We start from the raw sequence: 24106 nt of genomic DNA, 5'->3' as shown, positions 1-24106 counted from the left end.
TCACACAGGCTGACGAGAAACACAACACCTGGGAGGTATCAAAGGTGAACAAATGAGACGAGTCCCCGAGGCAGAACAACACTCAGGTTTTACCTTGCCCAGCTCGGCTCTGACGGGAGTCTACACTTGCCTGTCTTCGGTCTGGTGGCTCCTCGTTCCCTCCATCTGCATGAGAACCAAAACAGCACAAGTAGAACATCACAGTGGACAGGTCAGGCAGATGCAACTTTTCCTTGAGTCCCATCACCTATCTCGGAGGAACAGCAGGACAAAAGGTCCCTCTGGCAGACTGAAACTGGGGAAACTGCTGCTTGACTCTGCTGCTCGTTCCACCTTTGCCCCAGCTCACTGCAATGAAATCTGTGAGGTCCTCGGGACAGAAGGAAGGTTTTACTTGCTCCTATTGATCCCACAGACATCTGAATGAAATAAAAACCAAATTGTGCATCTTCAATGAGTTCCTTCACTTTGGACTGTTATATCAAAATATTAAAATATTAAGCTTTGGAATAAAGAGATCCAGATAAAAAGAAAAAAAAATATTTGAAACATGAAATTTGAAATTGTGTCCCTTTAAAATTGTCTGCTAAAAACCAGGAAGGCTGGGAAGAACAAAGTCTCTTATTACATCCTCTGGAAGATGTTTAGGAAAGCAGCTACAGTTAACAAATCCCAAATCCGTCTGGATAAATGCAGCGTGGGACATTGTGTACAATATTATACAATTCATTACAGGCTGCTTTTCATTGATCAACTGACCAGATTAGAAACAATAGATACACCCATCAATACAGATGCTTGAGCACATGGAGTCTCCGGCAGCTGAGAGCAAAAAGAAGCCCAGCTCTGCAGATTGGGAAAAGGCAAACCCAGGGATTTCAAATGCAGGCTGCATTTCAGCAGTTCTTACCCCTTGCAGCAGGGCAAGGGGAAGCTTTTAAAATCTTTAAAAATAGTTTTGAAATAACTGAATTCTCAAATAGCTGTTTAAAAACTCAATAGTTGGTTTAGCATTGATGTGTTTTGATGATACTGAAAGCAACTGCATTCTGATATATTTATATGTCTGGATAGCTCTACAGAAGTTATTTGCTGGAGGGGCCTGTTATGCCATAAAGTAATTTAACTTTATCAACTCCTGTTACATGTGAGCTATGTCTGGCTTGATGGGAAGTTGTGAATTGCAGCACAAGAGCAGAACTAAAATGGGGACTAAAAATTTCAGTCTACCCCCACTCCCAAAAAAAGAGGAACCACAGCCCAGGCCAGGAGAGGTCTTCCGTTCCCTCTTCCCTTGGTGAAATGCTCCCAGCCCTCAGTTTCCCTGAAGCAATGGCCAGGCACCTTGAACAGATGCCAGCCAGGCCGTTTCTGTCACCTTTGCATCTTTCCCTGCTGACACAGCAGCTACACATGAAGGTCATCTGGCTACAGCAGCCCAGAATCCTGATTTTAAATCAACTGCACCTGCCCCAATAAGCCACCAGCTGCCAGGTGCCAAGGAGGCCACAGACCACGACACTTCCCCAGTTCCCTTTTCCATTCTGGTTGCCAGAAGGATGTCACACTGCGAATACAACTGCAACTGGGATGTGTCCGTAGGAGCTTTTATTAGCCTGGAGATGCCCTCTTGGAATTAGCTGCAATGAGCCTTCCTACAGTCAAAGGCATTAACAGAGTCCTGATTGTATTTGCTGGTAACACCCAGTATGGTTTGGCCATTGCTGTGCACATGGATATCACTGTCATCATCATCCCTAATAGCCCCTGGCTATGAGCCCCCACAGACAACCTTTAAGTCATGAGGAAAACATTTTGAGCTCCAAACATAAATCCAAATGAAAAATAATTATAAGGACTGAACATTTCAAAAGACAAGAAAGTCCCAGTATTTAAATCAGGAGTAAACCCCTGTATTTATCCAAAGACACATGATCATCAGCAAAAGACAAACTCCATCCCTGAAAGTTTCATCAACCTTGCAAGTGTTCGACACCCAGCTAGATGGGGCTCAGTGGGTGGAACTGGATGAGCTTTAAGGTCCCTTCCAACCCAACCCATCCTGAGATCTCTTGATAATTCTATGAATCAATCTCCTTGATCCCTTGGAAAGGCAACACCTCTGCTGTACAGTTACCTAGGTGTATCAAACCTTGCCTTGAGAACAAGCCTTGGCCAAGGGAGGGGGCTGGGGGCAGCAGCTCTGGGGTCCTGCTCCCCAGAATGCTCCAACACCCAATGGTGGGACACAAAATGGTGACAACAGGCTGCCAAAGCCACTGGGTTGGAGAAGAGGAACAGCTGCATGGGAGCCAAGAGTCTGGGATGGATCTCCCTGCAAGTTACACAACATATTAAGGGGTAAAGAAAGCTCACAGTAAATTAATTTCCAAAATGCATTTAGCAGGTGGAAAAGGAAAAAATAAATCAGATGACTCAGCAGATATTAAATCTTCAGTCAGCACACAACTGCTGCTGCATTTGATATGGCTGCAGCAAAGGTGGAGCTTGGGGGAAACCAAGGATGGAAAGGAACAGCCACAGTTAAGAGCTGAACAACTGAACTATTTAATTGTTTTTCTCTTCACTACAAATCAAAATGTTGCGCACAATCTGCTCCCAGCAGATTGTGGAGGAGCAAGGTTAGCAGGGAACAATACCACACGTAATTATGAAGTTATCTCACTGTACGTACAAAAAAGGGGAGATTACTCTTCCTAAGGGAATATTAATTCTCACAGTTTTTGAACTTCCAAGTGCTCGTATTTACATCCGCCTCTGTGCACACATCAGGACTCTGTCATCCCAACCACACTCTAGTTATTTTATTTATGCATGATTTTAGGTAGTCGCTAGTATTTGCTTTAGCAATAGCTATTGTTTATAGACGTGACCCTACTATTCAGACAACAGTTTGGGGACGGTATCACTCCTGAAGTTCAATCAACTCAGTTGCTGTAACGATTGCCAATGCGGTGAAACATCGAAGTTATTGACAAATCCTTCAATGCAACAGCTAAAAGAGGTCACCAGAAGTAAATCGGTTGTGAAATCATTGCTAGAGAACACGGCTATCCGAGTTAATTTAAAATAAAGATCAGCACAGACCAAGATGAACCTGTTTAAGGAGCTTTACAGAAGCTGACAGGCAAAAGAGGAAATAGTCAAATGCCACAAGGGAAGTGAATAATATAGTAAATATTGACTCAGTAATTCATATTCTCTTGCATCTCACCATGAGAGGGAGGAAAACTTTTGTGTATTTTTTAAAAATTAAGACAATCCATTAACTCTTAGACACTATTTTAGTTTTTGAAAGCTACTGTCTCATCAGTGTCCAGCATCCATCCATCTGGGATGCTGGACGCGGGTCAGAAACTCAACAAGGCTTCTGAGTGCCTGATTCTGTAGCAGGAACAAAGTAAGCAGTCATGGCTATTAACTCTTTCTCTCAGTTACAAAGAGATTACAGGATCTCAAAGATCGTGATTAGTGACAGGATCACCAGAGCAGCCTCTCCTGCTGTAGCCAGGTCTGAGAAACACTCCTGCTTTCTCTTCTCCCCCCATCCCCAGCCCACCAGTTCTCCATTAAAACCAATGACACAACAAATCCTCCCCAATGCACACAACTGGATTCTTTGAACTGACTGCTCTGACAGGGAAAGAAAATCCCAAGGTTTCAGCATTCCTAAACAAATTCCCTGCACAAAGCACCACAATTAGTATGAGGGGGCTGCAAACAGGAGCCAGATGCATCTGCACCAGCACATCTGATGTCAGTAAATCCCACAGCACCTCTGGCATCACCTCCGTCAGCACCTCCTGCCAGGTATTCTCGTTAAAGGCAAACATAGCAAGTTTCATATAAAATCAAGTGCCAGCAGCCCAGTATTTCTGGTTTCCTATTTAATTAAAAAGGCCTTTAAAACCCACACCGTGACTAAACATCTCCCAAGATCTTTGATCTGACAAAGCAATTTTTAAGAAGAATCCAAGGGTGGGTGAGGCTGCTCCATGCATGCTGGGAAATCTGCAGCAGGAACTGACTGCAGCGGATGTGCTGTTGCTCTCACGGCGGCTGGCAGAGCACACTCCACTGTCAGAGCTGATAAATCAATAGTTTAAATCCGTATCATATCAAAATTGTATCTGGAAAAGGTGGAAGACTCACACAAAGCCAGTCAAGCCGTTAGGGATGGATCCGATTCCAGCCCAGCCCAGCATCCCTGCAGAAGGAAAGGTCTGTGTGCATGGCACAGAGTCTGGAGATGTGGCTCCCAACTGCCATTGTGCTCCCAAAACAGAGACACGGGGGAAAAAAGCCACCCCAAAATAAATAAATCAAACAGCTCCAGGGGCTGGAGCCCACCAGGAGGATCCTGGAGCTGCCAGCACTGCCGCTGCAGGGGCCGGCGCCGAGGCTGATGCTGGAACCCGCCGCAGCGATGCCGGCGCAGGAGAGGGAGTTGCAAATCTTGTTCTCAGCATTCCCAATGGATTCCAGCCTGGTAAGAGATGACACATGCCACATGATCTGCCTGCTGCTCTCCCAGGGTGAGATGTGCTCGGCAAGGGGCAAAGTGTTCCCCAGCCAGAGCAGGAGAGGAGAGGGAGCCCTCTCCTCCGAGTCTGATACTGAAAAGAGTTATTTTAATCAAAAGTCCTCCCTGATTATTTAGTTTGTGAGTACTTTTCTGCCTCAGAAAACAATATGCACCACCACTGCAAATTATTATTATGCTACAGTTAATTCCATTATAAAACTATTATTATTATTATTTTTCTTATTGCTGTTGCTATATAATTAGTATTGTGGTAAAATACCACAATATGGTTAGAAATAGCGTTATTGCAGTGTTATGATTAAAATCAGTATGATATGAATTATTATGATAATTAAAATTTTTAAGAACTGCATTAAATTACTAATAGAATGAAACATTTGCCCCCATGAAAATAACTCCCTGGTGGGAGTGTCAGGGTACAGAGGATGGTTGTGGGTGTTGAGGGTGGAGTATTTTTACTGATGGAACTATAGCACAGACCTGGGTTATTAATCACCATATCATTAAAATCCAGCTCCCCAGTCACCTTCCAACAAGTTGAATCCTTTAGCATAGAATCATTAAGGTTGGGAAAGACCTCCAGATCAAGCCCAACCTATGACTGATCCCCACCTTGTCACCCAGCCCAGAGCACTCAGAGCCACCTCCAGGCCTTCCTTGGACACCTCCAGAGATGGGGACTCCACCCCCTCCCTGGGCAGCCCCTGCCAAGGCCTGAGCTTTTTTTCCATGCGGAATTTCCTGCTGCTGTCCACCCTGAGCCTGCCCTGGCCCAGCCTGAGGCCGTTCCCTCTCCTCCTGTCCCTGTTCCCTGGAGCAGAGCCCGACCCCCCCGGCTGCCCCCTCCTGTCAGGGACTTGTGCAGAGCCACAAGGTCCCCCCTGAGCCTCCTTTGCTCCAGCCTGAGCCCCTTTCCAGCTCCCTCAGCCGCTCCTGGGGCTCCAGCCCCTCAGTGTCCTGCCATGAGGGGCCCAGAACTGGACACAGCACTTGAGGTGCCTCTCCAGTGCCCGGCACAGGGGACAGGCACTGCCCAGGTCCTGTGCCCACACTCTGGCTGGTACAGGCCACGTGCCCTTGGCCCTCCTGCCCACCTGGGCACAAATGGGCTCCTGTTCAGCCACTGTTGAGCAGCACCTGGATGCTCTGATAGTTCACACAAATAATCCAAGACACACAAGGCTTCTATTTCTGTACATAATTAATTAACGCTATATAAACTACTTCGAATTCCCAGACTTCTCCACACACCAGATGGGCAGATTTGTATTTTGTGCCTAAGAACACACACAAAACCAGTTGTTTTTCCCCTCAATCACATCCCTGCCCTGATACAAAAACCACCTAATAAAACAAAAAAAGCTTTACCACTGTGTACAGTTTATTATAGAAAACAGTGTGAGATGGAAGTCACAGAAATGCTTTCATAAATATAGTATTTAATTTATTAATTGTGAATCCACAAGACTTCCTTTCTCTTTTGCAAATAACCTGACAATATTTTAAAAATGGAAATGCCATGCTGTGTTTTGAAATACTTCAGCTAGAGTGGAAAATCAACATATATTTAATACAGATAAGCATTTTAGTTTATTGTATGTTAAATATAGTCCCAGTGGCCACTGGAGCAGCAAGTAAATGTGGAGTCACCACTGCTACGGGCATGCTCTGACTCCAGATGGGTCCATGGCTTGAAAATAACCTGGAATATCATAAAATGTTCAACATTATGAACAATTATGGGAGTCCTGACTATAGCAAGGCCTCATGGAGAGCAGAAACTGGGGACACTTCATTAACACACCCAAAGACCAGGACACAAGTGTTCTGTTATCCCAGTAGAGTTCATCAAATTACACGATGGATTTTATCCATAACTATAAAAATACAAGTGCACTTTGTACTTGGGGCACTTTAAAACGTGATTAGTAAGTACATGCTCTAAATTCATAAAGGGCAGCTTCCCTACACCCACAAGAAGGAGTCATCTCTAGAGGAGAAAGCAATCCCTCTGCACAGGAGACGGAAAACAGAGTCAATGATAAGACATTTATTTCAGATAAAATATCTGCTTTGTTATCAAATTCAGAGGAGCTGATAACTCACCCAGAGCACCATTTGTCAAAACATTGTTACTGCACCATTCTGCATTTTACTGCTTTTAGCTTTGTTCTGATATGTAGATGAAAACCTTTTGTTCCCAAACCATGAGACAACCAGAATATAAATGAGGTTAACAGATAATGAAGTATGTGGCCTCCACAGACTATTAACCTGGACCTTCTTTCTCTGAATTTTTCTTTCTTTAAAAGCAACCTGCACCACTGTCACTGCCCAGGCAATCTCCCTAAGCCCACGGGGTCATTCCCAAGTGACAGGCTCTTCATTAGTAAATCAGCATTATATCACACAACAAAAATGTAACTCCAACCTGAGGAACACATCTTGGAATCCAAACTTCAGCACCTGCAGCGTAGACAACTCATGCTGTGTTTTGATCTAACATTCCGGAATTTGTAGTTTGGAGTTACTGAGAGTTATCTTACAAGAAACTTTGTTAAAGATGCCCATAATTGGGAATTTGGGAAGAATCGACCAGTTGGAGAAGACACTTTAAACCAGTTAACAGCAGGAGACTGTTAACCCTGCTTCGGCACCGAGAGAAGAGAGATGGGGCCATCCTTTGCAGAAACACAGAATCAGTGAGGTTGGAAAAACCCCCTGAGATCACCAAGTCCAACTGTTCCCTGAGGACTGCCAAGGCCACCACTGACCCACGTCCCCAAGTGCCACATTCACATGGCTTTTAAATCCCTCCAGGGAGGATGACTCCATCACTGCTCTGGACACCCTGTGCCAGGGCTGGACAGCTCTTCCCAGATGAAGGAATGTTCCCAATACCCAACCTACTGTTCTGAGTCTAAATGAGCCAGTGAAATGACAGTAGGTTAAGTAAGGGAAAAACAAAACCAAAATATCCCACCTGAAAACCTTTCATTTCTCAGCATTTCATTGTTTTCTCACAGATCTAACACTGGGTATTATTTTCCATCAGCAGCTTGTGCTGCATTCTGCACTCTCATACTGCAGTGGAATTAATTCTCAATCCCATCTCCAGTGAAAGCCCTATCCATGCTTTTCGGACATACATTACTATTTTTCATCAAAATTATTTCCACCAAAAGTAACCAAAATCCCTTTTCAAGCCTGACATCTCCTGCGATGCAAATCACTAAATTTTAGAAGTTATGCCTAAACACAACAGTAGAAATAACGCAACCCAAACATCCTCAGGAATCCTCATTCTTACAGCTCCTGTGGCTCTACACTGCAACAGAAAAACCTACCCAGATACACACACAGTCACAGTTTATGGCCTTTAATCGTAAATACCACTTGCTCTCCTGCTTTGGGTTATTAGAGAATAAAATATAAAGAGAGATTAACAGTTCTATCTAGCTGGAAGAATGAGTAATTACTTCTAAAAATGATTTCCCAGACCCTTCTCAAGCAGCAGCAGCGCTATAGATCCGCACACATTTACAAACACACACAGACAGGGCTTAGAGAATTAAATATTGAGGAAATTCTACCCAAGATCAGATTGAAACAGGAAAGCAATACAGGGATCTGCAGCAACATTTTGCACCAGCACCAGATTTCCATCCATAGGACTAATTCCAGGCATTCCTACGTTAATTTTTAGGTGTCACTTTGCACCATCCAAAGCTAACCCTGGAAAACTGCACCACAACGAAAGGCTCATCCCAAGTATAGAAAAATGCTGAATTTAGTTTGGATCAACACAAAAAGGTCTAAAGAAGCCCATGAAGGGAGAGCAAAGCATTAGCGCATCATCTCTTGGCTGTTACAGAGGTTGTAAATCCCCATCCCTGGAGGTGTCCAAGGCCAGGTTGGATGGGGCTTGGAGCAACCTGGGACAGTGGAAGCCCACGGCAGGGGGGGGGACTGGATGGGGTTTAAAGTCCCTTCCCACTGAAGCCACTCCAGGATCCTGTGCTCTCTGGTTCCCAGGAGGAAGCCTGCCCACACCAGGGATGCCACATCCCCGTCGCTGCAGCACTAGTCCAAGCTGCTGCCATGTCAGATGCAGGATCAGAAACTGCTTTGCAGAGACCAGACATAAATCTCACTAATGAATACAATTATAGAAACTCTTTATAGTAATTTTTTTTTAGTTTATCAGCCAGGAGGTACAATCAATCTACTACTAGTGCATTACCTGTGATGGCTTATGAACATTTTTTGCCAATTAAAATGATGTTGGGGATTCCTCATATCCTGGAAGGTAAGGAACATTCCCTTCTACCCCAGCATTTCTCAAGGAGAAGGAAATAGTCACAGACAAGGCCAAAAAGGTGCTAGAGTAAAAGAAAACCATTTTAGGAACAAAGAACTTACCTTGTATCGATATTCCAGTAAGCTCTCTGTTTGAAAGGGAATTTTGTGAACTAAGAAACCTGCTCCTCAAAGAAATGCAAGTCATGGAGCATGGATCAATGCCCGGCCTCTCCTCTAATGCAAAGGGAGGTTTACCCTGGTCATATAATGCCATTAATGTGCACAGCAGCAAAACAAATCCCTCCTCAGTTAGAGAGAAGATTAAAAAACCTACAAATAAATATTCCTACAGAGCGAGAAAATGGCATCAGAAACAAGAAGTTATTGATACGGCAAATAATCAATAGCCTAAATGCAAATTATTATAAAATAACTGAAAGTAAAAAATAATTGCCTTAAGGCAAAAACCCATCACTTTTCTTGGCGGACAAAGAAAGAAAAAATTTAAAAATTGGTGAAAGCATTTTGTTTTCACATCTCTGTCTGCTTCTCACCACCATGGCGGCAGCTGGCAACAGCAGATGGCACAAAATTCAACCCCATCATCTGTCAGAGGTGAGCTAAAATTTCACCATACTGAGAAACTGTGAAAGGAAAAGTCAGGGGAAGCAGGACACAGCATGGCTGGTGGCATTCCACCGGGGACAAATTGTGAACCTCTTCTGGAGGAAGTCAATGAGGAAAATTTACTTAACCAGCATATGTGTAATGTGGCAAAACCCACCAAATTTCCAAAACACGGTCTGACTTTCATGTGGGAAACAGGGCTTAGCACAAGCACCAACATGGACAACACTCATAATGGGATTACTGGGTGGCCTGTGCTGGGCTAGGAGTTGGACTCCATGACCCCTAGGGGTCCCTTCTAACTCAAGACATTCCATGATTCTGTGATGTGGCACTTGCGTGTTTATTTGTATCATTAAACACATTTGTAATCATGCCGTGCCCAGGCTCCACAGTGACTTTACATTCACTTCATCTTCCTCTGCTATCACCACTTAATTAGCTGTTCTGCCTCCCTTGTGCTGCCCCATCACCTGGATGAGATGTAAATTACCTGCTAAAAAAAATTGTCTATACTATCTTTGTTTTGCTTAGCAATTTCAATTTGAGACTGTGGAGCATTTAATTTAATGAGTCCAAGTTTTGCATAGCATTACAGCGTGCAAAATAATTACACTTTAAAAATTACTGCTATACACAAGATAAACCTGCTAGTGCCAAAATTATTCTATTTCTGTAGACAAACTTTGAAATTTATTAATGAAAGTTTGCAGTGAAACAGCTGTTCTGCTGATCAAATAAGTTATGACTAAGTTTTTGTGGTGCTTCCACATAAGCAGGCAGCTATTGAAGAGCAAGACAGACTAATTGTGTAAAACTGATGAAATGAGTTAAGGTTAGACATTAGGAAGAAATTCTTCCCTGTGAGGGTAGGGAGGCCCTGGCACAGGGTGCTCAGAGAAGCTGTGGCTGCCCCTGGGTCCCTGGAGGTGTCCCAGGCCAGGTTGGATAGGGCTTGGAGCACCACCCTGGGATAGTGGAAGGTGTCCCAGGCCATGGCAGGGGGTGGAACTAGATGAGTTTTAAGGTCCCTTCCAACCCAAACCATTCTGGGATTCTGTGAAATGTTGGATGTAGGCTAAATATTCCAGGGCTTTCAGACTGGGAGGTGGCAGGAGAAGGGTGGTGATGAGTTTGGAAGGTGCCCCTGCAAATTATTTCCTGCCTTTAGAGCTGGCTCTGTACACACAGTTCCAGTGATTCTGGCACTCTCTTGAAGCATCAGTGCCTAGATTGAAGCCCTGGTGAAACCCAGGGTCCAAGTTTAAAGGCAGTGGACTAAAGGGCCACCACATCGCAGCTGCTCCCTGCAGTGCCACACCACACTCAGCAGTCAGGCAGGCGAGCTGCTTCTCCTCCGCATACTTTTGTTCTTGGAGACCACAGCCCAATTTTATTAATCCTCATTTAGATGCAGAAGTCTGTTCTTGCAGCAAACCTTGATGGACTTCTACCCAAAGGGCACCAGAAACATCTGTCCCCCACACTGAATTCACAACCCAAAAGGAATGGAATATTTTTTGCAGTCTACGCTAAATGCAAACTGCACTATCCAGGTAAAAAGTCCACTTCAGATATACATGTTTGGTTTTATAAGGACCAAATAATCTCTTCCCTGTGGTTTAAGATCCATACAATTCCTAAATTCTACACATAGTATAATACTACTGTGTGTTCAGCTTCTTGGGAGTTGAAGGGGAGAAGGTAACAAGGAAAAATGAAAAATAATGATTTGTGCACATTCAGTGTTGGTGTGGATCTGGTTTTACATAAAAATAGCATTGTCTTTACACCTAACTCTTCTTGCATTTGCAAAGTCACACAGCTGCTCGAGCAATTAGTGAAAATTAAGTCTTTGCAATAGCTGCATCTTGTATTTAGGTTAGCCAGGACACTCCAGTATGTTACACAACCAAACCCAATCCTTTCTTCTTAATTGACATCAGGCATTATGAGGCCAGCAATTATATTTATTCATCTCCATTAAAGGACAGAGAGATACTGACTGGCTGCACAGTTCAGTCTACAGATTCCTTATTACTCCTGGTAGTACAAGACCAAATCAATCCCTGAATCGTTTTCTATAGCTCCATGTCAGTCTGTAAACAGTGAAAACACTCAGGGTGCCAAAAAAAAAAAAAAATTTGATTTGAACAGGCCTCCATTTGCCCTCTACTTGAGTCACATATAGCAGAATTTAGAAAGCCATGCTGTTAATATTTTTTTTAACCTCAAAGGGTTTTTTATTTGTTTTCTAAGTGCAGTATTTTAGAACTGTATGTCCTCAACCTCAGAGCCTGAGGCTCACAGAGCAGCCTACACTGGGACCCTGCTCAGCAGGTCCAACACCTCCCACTCACAGCAACCACAATTTAGACCAGGTCACTCGGGGCTTTACTTTTCATAATTCTGATCCTTCTGTGACTTGTTTATGAGGAGCTGCCAGGAACAAGTTACCTGCATGACTCACCTTTCCCTCGTCATCCCAAGCTGAAAGGAACGCTTCAGCCTCAGGCACCTGCTATTCCCCTTATTTTTATGGATCAAATCAATAAGGAAATGTGGACCAAAGGTAAATCCATACAGCACAAGGAAACACAAAGGTTTTCACAAATGCATTGAAGCAACAGCACAGGCTGCAAAGTGCCCAAATCACCCAGTGCCCCAGCCCCAGACACCCAAGCTGCATTCCACAAAAAAGGGCTTGTCTACAGCCTAAGAAAACTTCTCATTTCCAAGGGAATGTTTTGATTCCCGTGATGCAACTGAAGTCACCTGCAGTGACTGATGGCAAGAACACAGAGGGGGAAGCTGTGAACTGTGAGCAGAGCACACACCAACAGTCAGCCCGGGTATCAAGGGGGATAACAAATACAACCTGCCCATGGGGACAACCTGGCATCAGCCCCAACCAGCACAGGGTACACCTGTAAGAAACAACAGAACTGGTTTTGCTTTGAAAACACCTCAAAGTTGAGGCAACATTTTGACTGCCTTTTGAGAAGACAAAAATCTTTCAGAACTTTAAAGGAATAATCAGCAGAGAACTGTCTCTAAACTGGTTTCACAAGATCCATCATATACCGAACAAAACATGATAAAGCAAGTTCTTTGGTAAGCAGGTGCCTAATTAGTCCTTTCGGTTGGTTTAGCATTTCTTTAACAGCCTCCTGAGTTTGAAGTAGCCACTGCAGACATTCCTTGGTGCAGCAGGTGCCCGCTACAAGGTGTTGCTGTGAGCTGGCAAGCCCTTCACGTGTGTCCAGGTGAGGTCAGCGGGCAGAGCAACTCAACTCATTTTCTGTAAAAACTGGCCCAGGTTGCCCAGAGCAGCTGTGGCTGCCCCATCCCTGGAAGTGTCCCAGGTCAGGTTGGACAGGGCTTGCGTCTTGTGGAAGGTGTCCTTGCCCATGGCAGGGGTGCAGAATGATCTTTAGGGTCCCTTCCAACCCAAGCCATTCCATGATTCTATGAAAATACACTAAATACACTATATATTTTTTTTCCTAGTATCTCTATTCAAATCAGCAATTCATTTTCATGTGGCAAAACCCAAAAGCAATTCGTTTATTCTCTCAAAGGGACCTACATAACCACTGTGCCCACTAGAGCAGGACCTTCTAAATTAACTCAAAGTTAAAACAAATAAATAAAGGATTTACTTGTAAGATCCACAAGAATCCCACAAAACAGTTTCATTTTCAGCAAGGAATCACTTTCTTTTCCCCCCCTCAACGGAGAGAGGGGACACTGCTCACAGTGCCAAAGACAACTACTAAAATTTTCCAACCACATGATCCCAGAATGAAGAAACTAATGGCTCAAATTACTAACAGATGTTAAGCTACATCTCACACACACAAAAACCCCCCAGGTTATAGGGTTATTCCTGTCTGAACTCAGACACCTTTGAGACCGTCTTCAAGGCAGCAGAGCAGGAAATGCTGGAGCAGATGCCAGGCGGGCACCACATCCCACAGCTGCAGAAGAATCAGCCCTGGGTCTCTCCAGAAGCAGCTCTAGGCTTTGCTCTCCCCTTCTCCTAACACACCACAGCCAACACCTTCCCATTGCTCTGTCCCTCACAAATTGCAATTTCTTAAACTAACAGTGTTGAGAATTACTATCTGTTTGTAACAAACCAAAGTGAACAAACCTTGCCACACAAAGTCACTCCAGGCCAATTACTCCATGTTTTACTTTAGTGTCTTGCCTCAGCAGCTGCTCAATTATTGAAAGTGCAAGCTGAGAATTTTTAGGTTTTGTAATGGAAAAGGGATGCAAACATAAGTAAAACTTTCATCAGCGACAGGGTATGTGGTATTTGGGCACTGTCAGGCTCCCCACAGAGAGAGCCATCTGTCTGGGGTTAAACCAGCACTGGTTGCAATATGGAAACATCCTAATTAATGAAGTAAAAATAGCAATTTGACTTAAGAGGCTTTGGCAATTCATAAACATACTGAAGTCCATCCATGTATCGTCCAAGTTCCTCTGTCTTCGAGGAAGGTCATTGGCAGAGGAGGACTCAGCAATTTGTTTGGTTCATCGAGGGAGCTCTAAGACGGATCCAGGGAAGCACCACCCAGCGAATGCGATGCCAAAATGCCTCAGCACCTTCCAAAAGCTGGTGCTTTTTTCCTCCACCTCTTCCTGCTACATTTTTATGGCAAAAACTTCCTCTTTTTAGGAGCAGAGCATGGACCCTTGCTGGGACTGTGCATGACAATGCATGCACTTCCTAAAAGACTGCCCAGAGCAGCTGTGGCTGCCCCATCCCTGGCAGTGTCCAAGGCCAGGTTGGACGGGGCTTGAAGCAACCTGGGATAGGGGAAGGCGGCCCTGCCCATCACAGGGGGTGGAACTGGACAAACTTTAAGGTCCCTTCCCAACCCAAATCACCATGTAATTCAGTGATAAATAGACTTCAAACTGTAAAGGTCCGTTGTCTTCCTGTGGGATATCCTACATTAACTCCCCATATTGCTTATTAGTTATGAAAATCCACAGAAAAAAACCAAAACCAAACCAACTAAACGACCAACCCAGTGGTCAGAGGCCAAAAATACTTCTTAGAGGAACTGCAGAATTAAAAAAGAATTCTTTGCCTCTGCAAGTATGTTTGTGTTTATTTTTATTGCTGCAGTGCTTGGAAGCCTGAACTGAAATTAAGATCCTACTGTGTTGGCAGCTGGTACAAAAACAGAGCAAGAAAACACCCTTGTCATTATAAATTTATTAACTTAAATTCTATTCCTACAAGAGACACTGTTGACATTCCTGCCCAGGAATTTCAGACACAAGTACAAAGGGGGTTTTTCCCTAGCATGTATAGGAAATCAGAAATCATACACACCAACATCTGAGTTATTCTGGAGCAGAATGAATCCTAAATAAGTTCAGGTATCAGTGACACTGATCTGTACCTTCATCATCTCAAAAGCTGTTACTTGTCACTAGAAAAAGGCAGGTATTTCTAATCTGGGGTACAATTAATCTCACCTATTTCATACAGAAAAAGTAGCATCCTTGTTTCTATTAACATGAAGCGACTCTTTTATCCAGAGACACCTATACTGAGTATGTAAATCAAACCCACCAACCCTTCCTTTTTTTAAATTTTGATGTGGGAAGATGACTTCATGACAAAAATATCTGGAGTAAAAAAGATTGTGTTGCTAGTAACATTTGGGTATTATATGGTGTATTTCATTCATTAATTTTAAAACCACCCTATCTATGTAATTAAAATACAGACAGCAATGATACAGCTGGACAGAGAGACACAAGAGAGCTTCCCATGTCACATTAGGGAAAAACAAATGCCATCAATGAGCCCACAGGTTTCTGCCAACAAGGGTATCAGTGTTGGCACCGGGTGTCTCCTGCTCAGAGATCCTCTCCGAACTCCGCATGGGGCACATCCATCTGCTCTCCTTAGCTAAGAAGCTCACAGCCAAAACACACAATTCAGCCTTTAGTTATTGATTTTCTACTAAAACTGTTTCCAAGTTATAAAAGCCTCCAGCCTCCATATTTGGGCAGTGTTTCCATCACAGCTCACCTTGGCAAGTGTGCCCCAGCTCTCTGGAGGGAAATATGCTAAATTCTATATAAACAAGGAAACCACACTAGTTAGGTCATAAGATTTTATATCAAGAATGTGCTGATAACTTGCTAACCATTAATTTTTTTGTTCATACCTAACAAGAAATTCCTAAGCACATCAATAGAGAAAGTTAACATCCACAGCCACCTTAATTACAATTCTGACACAGACCTGCTGGAAAGCAGCTGCAAAATTTAAAAAATGAGACTTCTTCTGATAACCCAGAAATCAGAGGGAGCCATTCAGCTGTTACAGACATTCATTTCAAGAGTAAAATATAGAATAGAATCATAAAGTAGTCTGTGTTGGAAGGGACCTTAAAGCTCATCCCATTCCACTCCCTGGCAGGTACACCTTCCACTAGACGAGGTTGTTCAGACCCCATCCAATCTGGCCTTGAATACTTCCTGGAATGGGGCAGCCACAACTTCGCAGCCTGTGCGAGTGAGGTTGTGGACTTTTAAATACTTTTTTTAAATGGCCAACATCCAAAGCATTTATTTATCCCAACTAAAAATTGGACCAATTTGTTAGTAAAATGAAAATGACTCTTTCAGCTTAAGCTTCTCCCACACTATCACTAAATGAGCCATCCTTGTTTTGTTTAAATGTGGGTTTAGAAAATACAGTACCAAAAGCTCTGAGTCCGTACGTGGTACCTTTCTGCAACTGAACATGCTGTAACACTTTGCATGGGAAACACTTGTCTTAGGGAAACAGAAAGAAAATTCAGAAAACTGGCTTGAACTAATAAGCAAATTATTATGACATGGCCTGTTTCGCTGTCATTATGTACTTAAGAATTGGCCTCTGTTTTATTTGATTTTTGTCTCCCAGGGCCTTAATTTCCTTGAAGTGCTTCCAGGTGCAGCTCCTGCCCTTCCCCTGTCCCAGCCTTTCCAGCGCAGGGCTGAAGGGGCAGGAACACACAGCACAGTCCCCCTGAGTTGCTTCAGAGAACAAGAAGTCCTATTTTCACCACTTCCCATCTATTTGAAGGGACGATCTGCTCTCCGAGTATCTCAAGGAAAGAGGTAAATTGTGATGATTGTACAAAGAGCAACAATAGGGACAAAAGGCCTCGTGGAAGGACAGGGATGTGTCTTGGGCACATGCAGTGACACTAAGTTCTTGCTTTATTTAACTTTATTTAACTGTCAATAAAGAGAAGAGAAGGAATAGCTGGATATTCCCCTATAAGGTGTGAGTGGGCTTTTAACCTGCAGGGCAGCTTTCAGAAGGCACTTCCAAGCTCGGGATCATTTATCAGCCACGGGGATCACCAGACAGGACTAAGGCAGCTATGATGTTACACACCCAGAATTCTAATTTTTCTTACGTTTTAGCACTATGATCTCCTGAAGCTTTTCTAGGTGTCTGCATTTAATAACACAGCAATGCTGTAAACTTTCAAACAAGTTTTGTTCGTGTAATGTAGTAATTAAAAATACAGACGCAGTTCAAATCTCAAATTTCTAAATGAACAAGGCAGAAACAAAACCAAGATTACCTTCCACTCCTTTTTATGCCTTGGAATAAAACAGTGTTGACACCTCAATGATTTGAGCATTTCACCACGAACAACTTCAAGGAATACTTTAAAAAAGAAGAGTAAGTGGATGACTCAATCCTACAAAGCAGACAAGAACAATATGATGAATAAACCATTTAAATGCACTATTAATTCTTGTGGTAATTCTTTATTTCTTACTCTAAGAATGGTCCAAAGGTCCAGTTAAACAGGTTAGTTTTGTCTATCAGCAAATCAGTAACAGAGTCTCAGAGGTGAAGTGATGGCTAATAATCATTCTAAATTCACCTAACAGAAGATTTTCAGACCTATTCAGATGACAAAGAGTATGCTCTGGTGAGATCTGGACACCTTATCAAAGCTGCTAATAAAATCATGTCCCTAACTTGCTTAGGTTTTGAGGGGTTTTTGTATCTAAGAGAATATGGGTCGGTTTCTATACTGATCTCATCCTCAAAAAGAAAATTATATAAAAGGAAACATAAATCCTTCCACTTCAGAAAGATCTTGCAGCAAAAATTTCCACAATTCCTTCAAATAGGTCAGTTATAGATGGAAGCTTTAGCAAAAATTATCCATGACTTATCTAAAAATATAACTGATACTAAAAAAAATAGCCCTCACAGACATGCTGAGAAGTTTGTGCAAGCAGTAGAAGAGGCTGAAGAGGAGAAACTCCTGAAAAGGTGCAGCTTACAAGTCAATCCTCTCACAAAGAAAAGATGATTTTTTCATTAAGAGTATTAGTAAGTTATAGACATTTACTCTTCCTTAAGGGAAAAAAAAGGAAAAAGGAAGGGCAACTGCAACTCCAAAAAGAGAATTCCAGAGTCATCCCTCACACCTGGTACAGGTACTTCCTGCAGCCAAGAAATGCTTTATGTGAACCAAGAGGAACACACGTCTTGGAAAAGCAGTCACTTCACATACACAGTGCTGATCATAAAAATCTCTCAAAAATAAAAATATTACTCATACCTGGAAGATAATCCTAAAATGGAGCAATACGGATTCAACATCTGTCAATATAACAAACAACTGCAAGAATCTGCATTAACAACTCCCAGGGACAAGCAACACTGAATAGAAATAATATTTATCTTTAGGAACTGGGGAAAAATTTGATATAGAAAAATCTCACATCTTGGGTGGAGATTTAAGTTAAGGCATATCAAGATTAACAGGGATTAATTATACTGAGGAGAGTGTGATGAAAATGGAGCTGGTTAACAAACACTAACTACAGTAGGGTTTGTTACATTTTGTCTGGGAATGCTCCTACCACACTAAATGAGTGAACACAGGAACGTCTCCAAGCAGTACACAATTGTTTAATACCCAAAAGTGTTCTGCTCGAGGAGCACAGAATCAGTATTCAGCCTCATATCCTGCTCCATAAGATCCCTTCCTTCTTGTGAGAACTTAGGAAACTGCAGTGTGTGGGCAGGCCCTGGCACAGGGTGCCCAGAGCAGCTGGGGCTGCCCCTGGATCCCTGGCAGTGCCCAAGGCCAGGCTGGACATTGGGGCTGGGAGCAGCCTGGGACAGCGGGAGGTGTCCCTGCCCATGGCAGGGGCTGGGAGAGGATGAGTTTTAAAGTTCCTTCCAACCCAAACCTTTCTGGGATTCTCTGATGCTATATTTAGCTTAGACTTGTCTCCATTTAAATTCTCTTTCCTGCACATGAAGATGTCACTTATTTTTGTAAAAGGTCAAGTTCTGATGACAAAAAACCATATTGTATATTCAACACGCTCAGGTAAAATGGTAAAATCAACATGCATGTGTTGAATATTTCTAAAACCATTTATTTATTTAGAAACATTCAATACTTAGTAAGTTTCTAGAGTTGTGAGAAACATTACTTTTAGTTTGCTTGTATAAAATCCAAAAATCCATTTTAACAGATAAGATTATCGATTTTGCTTAAATCCTGTTTTAAGGGAAGGAATTCAAGTTTGTTCCTGGGGCCAGGCCTCTTCCAGCAGAGAACCCCCAAGTTATTAGACATCTCAGTGATTTCTTACTGATTTTCCAGATGAAATTTCTGAAGTCACTGACATAAACCTTATTTTCTTAAAAGATTTGACTGGATTTTTAAACTGTTACAGATACACAAATCATTAAGGTTTCCTCAGACATTCTGGAAAGGACATCCCACTTTCCCAACAGTTTGGCTGAACAAATCCCTTAAATTGGTATTATTTCCTTTTGAAGATAGTGTGTACATTCTCTTTGAATTGTATATGAAAATACATTTTTTACGTTGAATAAGAGAAGACAAGGTCACCTGATGTGGGAAGATGTAACTTTTATCTCCTTTGCACATCAGCACAGGAATTTCGGTGGGATTTGATGGAAAACTCCTGCTCCCTCTGCTGGCTCAGCCCCAATAAAGCACCAATATTTCATCACTAACCTGTCAGTAAATGGGAGAAACGCCACAAAATCCCCCATGTATCCAAAACACGAGCCCTGTGCCCTGCGCTCTGGGGCCCTCACTCCAAAAAAGACCATGGCCAGGGAGGGAACGGAGCTGGGAAGGGGCCGGAGCACCAGGAGCGGCTGAGGGAGCTGGGGGGACTCAGCCTGGAGCAAAGGAGGCTCAGGGGGCACCTTGTGGCTCTCTGCACTTGTTCTTAGAGTTGGTGATGGTCACACGTGTGAAAATCTTGTCTGACAGAGCTGGATGAACCCCTGCTCCCCTCGGAGCTCACACAGGAGCATAAACCAGTATGGGCTGCTAAACAGTGCAATGGGTGAGTCAGTCAATAAAACAAACTCTAAGCACAGCAAAGGACTGAACAGACCTGTTTTATTTCTAAGCTATAAAGCAAGTTAGGTTAACATCTGTGGTGTTATTATTTAAAAAGGAGGTATTTGTGAATCAGAAGTAAACAAATACATATTATTCTAATATAGCCTGCTAAAATTCCCTCACAATACAACAGCAGTGCAGGAGAGAAGCAGAAGCTTCATTGCCCAAACATTTTGTATTTATCTGGGAAGAGAATTTGGTACATGAACAAGACACATTCTGATCAAATAAATCAGAATACTAAGAACCAAAGAGCATGCCTGTGTATATATACATCTTCCCGATACATTGCCTTCTCCAGAAGGAAAACACTGAATTACATAAATGCAACACAAACTTCCCTGAAAGGTCAGTTCGTGCTTAAATAAACTCAAGGACAAACTTTACTGTGGTCAGAGGATTTGTCAACATACTCAAGCCTTGTTTAAAAATGGATTTATGAAAAACCAGCCATCTTTGTGGAAGAACACGAGCCAAACTATTATTTGGATGGAATACCTTGAACATGTGGATACAATCAGTATTCAGGACCGTAATACATGATGGGTCTTTTAATACCTCACTTCTAACACTTTCTTAAATTAAGTTACCCGACATCTACAGGACCCCACCAGCTGGATCTCATCACTCAGCAATTTCTTTCAGAATTGAAACTGAAAAAGCAATTGTGACTCTCAAACTCTTCTGGGGTAAAAGTTATCCTTAGACTTCCATAATAGAACAGATAGATGAGAAAGTGCACAGAGATCTGGCCAAGCAGAAATGAGACCTTCACAGAAACGCCCATTATCTTCAAAAGGCAGGAATCAAAGGAGAAGAGCATTTGACATGGGCCCTTTCAGTCCTGGAATTAAAATATAAAGTGGCAGGTTCCAAAAAGCCCTATAAATACATTGGAAGTGAGGAGTAATTGGGTCTTCTGTGAATCAGGAAAGAAGAAGAGGTTTTAAAAAACCCTGCACCAAAAATGTTCTGAATGACAGGCAGGCTCCTGGCCGGGAAGCTCCAGATAAAAACTGTGCATTTTATAGTTAAGAACAAGCAAGATGTAATTCCTAACTAACTCAGAAGAGAAAAGCAGACCCTAAGGATTACATGCCTCAGATGCTCAGACTTTAGAGTACTTGCCTGGCACAGGATGCCCAGAGAAGCTGTGGCTGCCCCACCCCTGGAGTGTCCCAGGTCGGGTTGGACAGGGCTTGGAGCAACGTGGGCTAGTGGAAGGTGTCCCTGCCCATGGCAGGAGGATGGACTAGACATTTAAGTTCTCTTCCACCCCAAACTGTTCTGGGATTTATTCACAGGGGTGGGAGGATTCATCAAGATCCTGTCACCTGACAGGGTGACAAATGCCTTTTGTATATTAGGTAAATTCTCTCCTTTTTAATCTGCTTTTAAAGTATCAAATTTGTAGTTTGCCAGAACGGCAAAGCAAATAAATACAGCAAGTTTCAGGCTTACAATACTGCATGCAACACAGAAATGTACCCAGAAGATTTGCTGGTTTTTCTTTCCTTACTGCGCTGCAAAGAAATACAGACTTAAATATATTTACCTTAAAAAAATCTAGGCAGCGACAAATTCATCTAGTGTCATGTAAGAGTCTGGCAGATTAACAATTATCTGAAAAATTATTTTGCAATGCAGGGATGTGTGCCACTTCGTCACAAACAATACAACAAACCTGATCCTCCCATTTTCCCGTTTCCTCTCTCACCCTGAAGAATGCCAAAGAGAATTTCTCACTAAAGCAACTTATTTCAAGGTCAGAATTCCATTAAACATACAGTACAGTCACTAGGCATTAGAGAGAACCTCATCAATTCAATTCTGTCATATTATTTTTCAATATATGAATAAGAAAACCTCTTCTTCTGCTTTGCCCAGAAACAGACTGTTGAATCACGGTACTTCAGAACTGACGTTTTTCATTCACAAAATAAGAAACACGTATTTGCAGAGCTTGGCATATACAAGATCCTTAATACTGGTTCCGGGAGATCAGCCAAAAGGAATACTAGGGCCTGTTAGCAGCACATCTGACAAAGAGAGGGCTTTGTACAGAAATCACAACCTAAGGTGATTTGTCCATGTACGGTTTTCCAAAGGTATCATCAAAGGACTTGTACTTTCAAACAGCAAATGTGACACAAATCACAAGAGGATGGAGCCATCTGCTCACGTGGTCTTCTCCAAACCAGTTTTTTCAAGCAGGTACCTCCCTCACACTAACCACTACTGCCACAAGAGACTGAGGAGTTCCTATGGAAAGGAAATCTCCTTCATAAAAGCAATGAACAGCCATCACCTCAGGCCTGAATTCCTACAGCATCTTTGCAAAACAGACATTTACCTGCTTCGAGACCCACACCAAGTGCAACACCACGATGCACGCTTGAACTTCCCAGGACAAGTGCCTTCAGGATGGACCAACACCCCAGACACTGGAGTAAGAGACCACTGATGTCTAAGGCCTAAGGCATCAGTGCCGCCCCCACAGCAGAGCCCCACAACTCTCCTTCCCCAAATACCCCACGGGCAGGAAGGTACTAAAAATGGCCAAATTCTGGCAGAAATACAGAACAACTTGCTTAAATCCAGGGAAAACAGCCCATTTTCCCACTGCCTTTCCCACCACTGTGTCTCCTCATCCTCACCTGTGGTTTCCCAACGAATATCCATGTGAACATCCATAACATAAAGACCCATATTAACACAGATGCACAAGCACAAATAGACACCGTATCGCAAAATATTTAAAATGTGCTGCCAGATGGCTTTAAAATTCAAAATGAAAGATCTAATTAAAAGCTCTTATCCTGCCAACACTCCATTTTTGGAAATAACTACATAAGTTTTTTTTTTTTTTAATAAAAGTGTTTTTAAAGCCTATCAATATTTTTGTAATGTTCAGTTTTACAATTACAATCTCCCCCAGTCTCCGTCATGGATGAAACGGGCCAAGCCACATGAACCAATACTAACTGTAAACTCCTTTCCTGGGATGTGGAAAAACGAAACGGACATAAACAATGACTAAATTCTCCTTTAATTTCAACTATTCCCATTCCTCTCCCTCCCTCCTGTTTAAAAATAAAAGCTTAAAAGAAATTGCTGCTGGTCTCAAGTTTTGTCCGTAATAAAGCAGGTTTCACCGCCACAAGTTATCACAGACATTTGAGAAGAAAAAAAACTTTCTAACTTCCCATAAATGAAATGTGAACCTTGATGTTTGTTTAGCACACCAAATAAAACCAGATGATGGTTTACATACATTTTAAATTAAATATACATATAGTTTCAAATTAAAAGTACAGCACAATATTAGAATGAAGTATAATGATGTTTGTAGCCTACAAGATCATCAACTAGTACATCCGTTCATTAACAAGAAGAAAGTCCTGCTAAGACCAAAACACACATAAAAGGAATTGTTTCCAAAGTGCCAGTATTCCACATGCACGAGGTGCTGACGATTACTTACCGCTGGACCTGTTTTTGCGGTTTGACTTCCCTCCTGTAAGAAGCATCTTGAGACTGTTTCGAAACATGGCGATCCTGTTCCACGTGGTTTATTCCAAAAGCTGCGGAAAACAGAACAACAGACATCCAAAATCAACACTCCCGTTTGGACAACAGGAAGCCATTACAGAGAAGAGGTAAAGAAGCGCTAAAACCAGGGTAAAATGATGACAAACTATTTTGCCAATACAATTCCTTAACAACATCCATATAAAGCCTACCATTCAGTTTGCTTTCAGTTATCCAGTCTTTATTTCCAGGACGACACAGTTCCAGTGCTGCTGGTAGAACCAAGCTATTTCATCAAATAATTTATCATCACACTGAAGTGGGAAAGACAGAGCATTTAGCAAACTGCCTCCATTTCTCATCACTATTAAAGCCAAACCCATCAGAAGGAGCTGCTGCCCTTCCTGTTGCTCAGAAAATCAATCCTGCCAACACCAACCACGACTCCAGATGCTCTGCAGCTCCTGGGCTGGTTGACTGTCAAATTCTCCTGCGAGTTGAATAAATTGTCATGAGGAGGCAAGTCGCTCAAACCCAGAGTAACTGATGCAAAAAATCAAACAGAAACATTATCCCTATATTTTCCTTGCTATGTATATGTCTCGGGGGGGGAAAAAAAAGG

General features: G+C 42.6%; 1 protein-coding gene across 1 annotated transcript in view; it reads right to left on the bottom strand.

Annotated features, from left to right (window-relative positions):
* TANC2 (tetratricopeptide repeat, ankyrin repeat and coiled-coil containing 2) overlaps positions 1-24106 on the bottom strand; it is a 164910-nt gene that overhangs the window by 133189 nt on the left and 7615 nt on the right. Inside the window, exons 2-3 of the mRNA XM_017740549.1 lie at positions 23438-23537; positions 94-165 (exon numbers count right to left, since the gene is read on the bottom strand). Of these exons, the coding sequence (XP_017596038.1) occupies positions 94-165; positions 23438-23504 (139 nt within the window). The 5' untranslated portion in view covers positions 23505-23537. The remainder of the gene's footprint in view (positions 1-93; positions 166-23437; positions 23538-24106) is intronic.

This window comes from Corvus brachyrhynchos, unplaced genomic scaffold (genome assembly GCF_000691975.1).
Source record: "Corvus brachyrhynchos isolate BGI_N302 unplaced genomic scaffold, ASM69197v1 scaffold47, whole genome shotgun sequence".
NCBI lineage: Eukaryota > Metazoa > Chordata > Aves > Passeriformes > Corvidae > Corvus > Corvus brachyrhynchos.
Note: the sequence above shows the minus strand (reverse complement) of the source record. Positions and strands in the feature narration are given on the sequence as shown.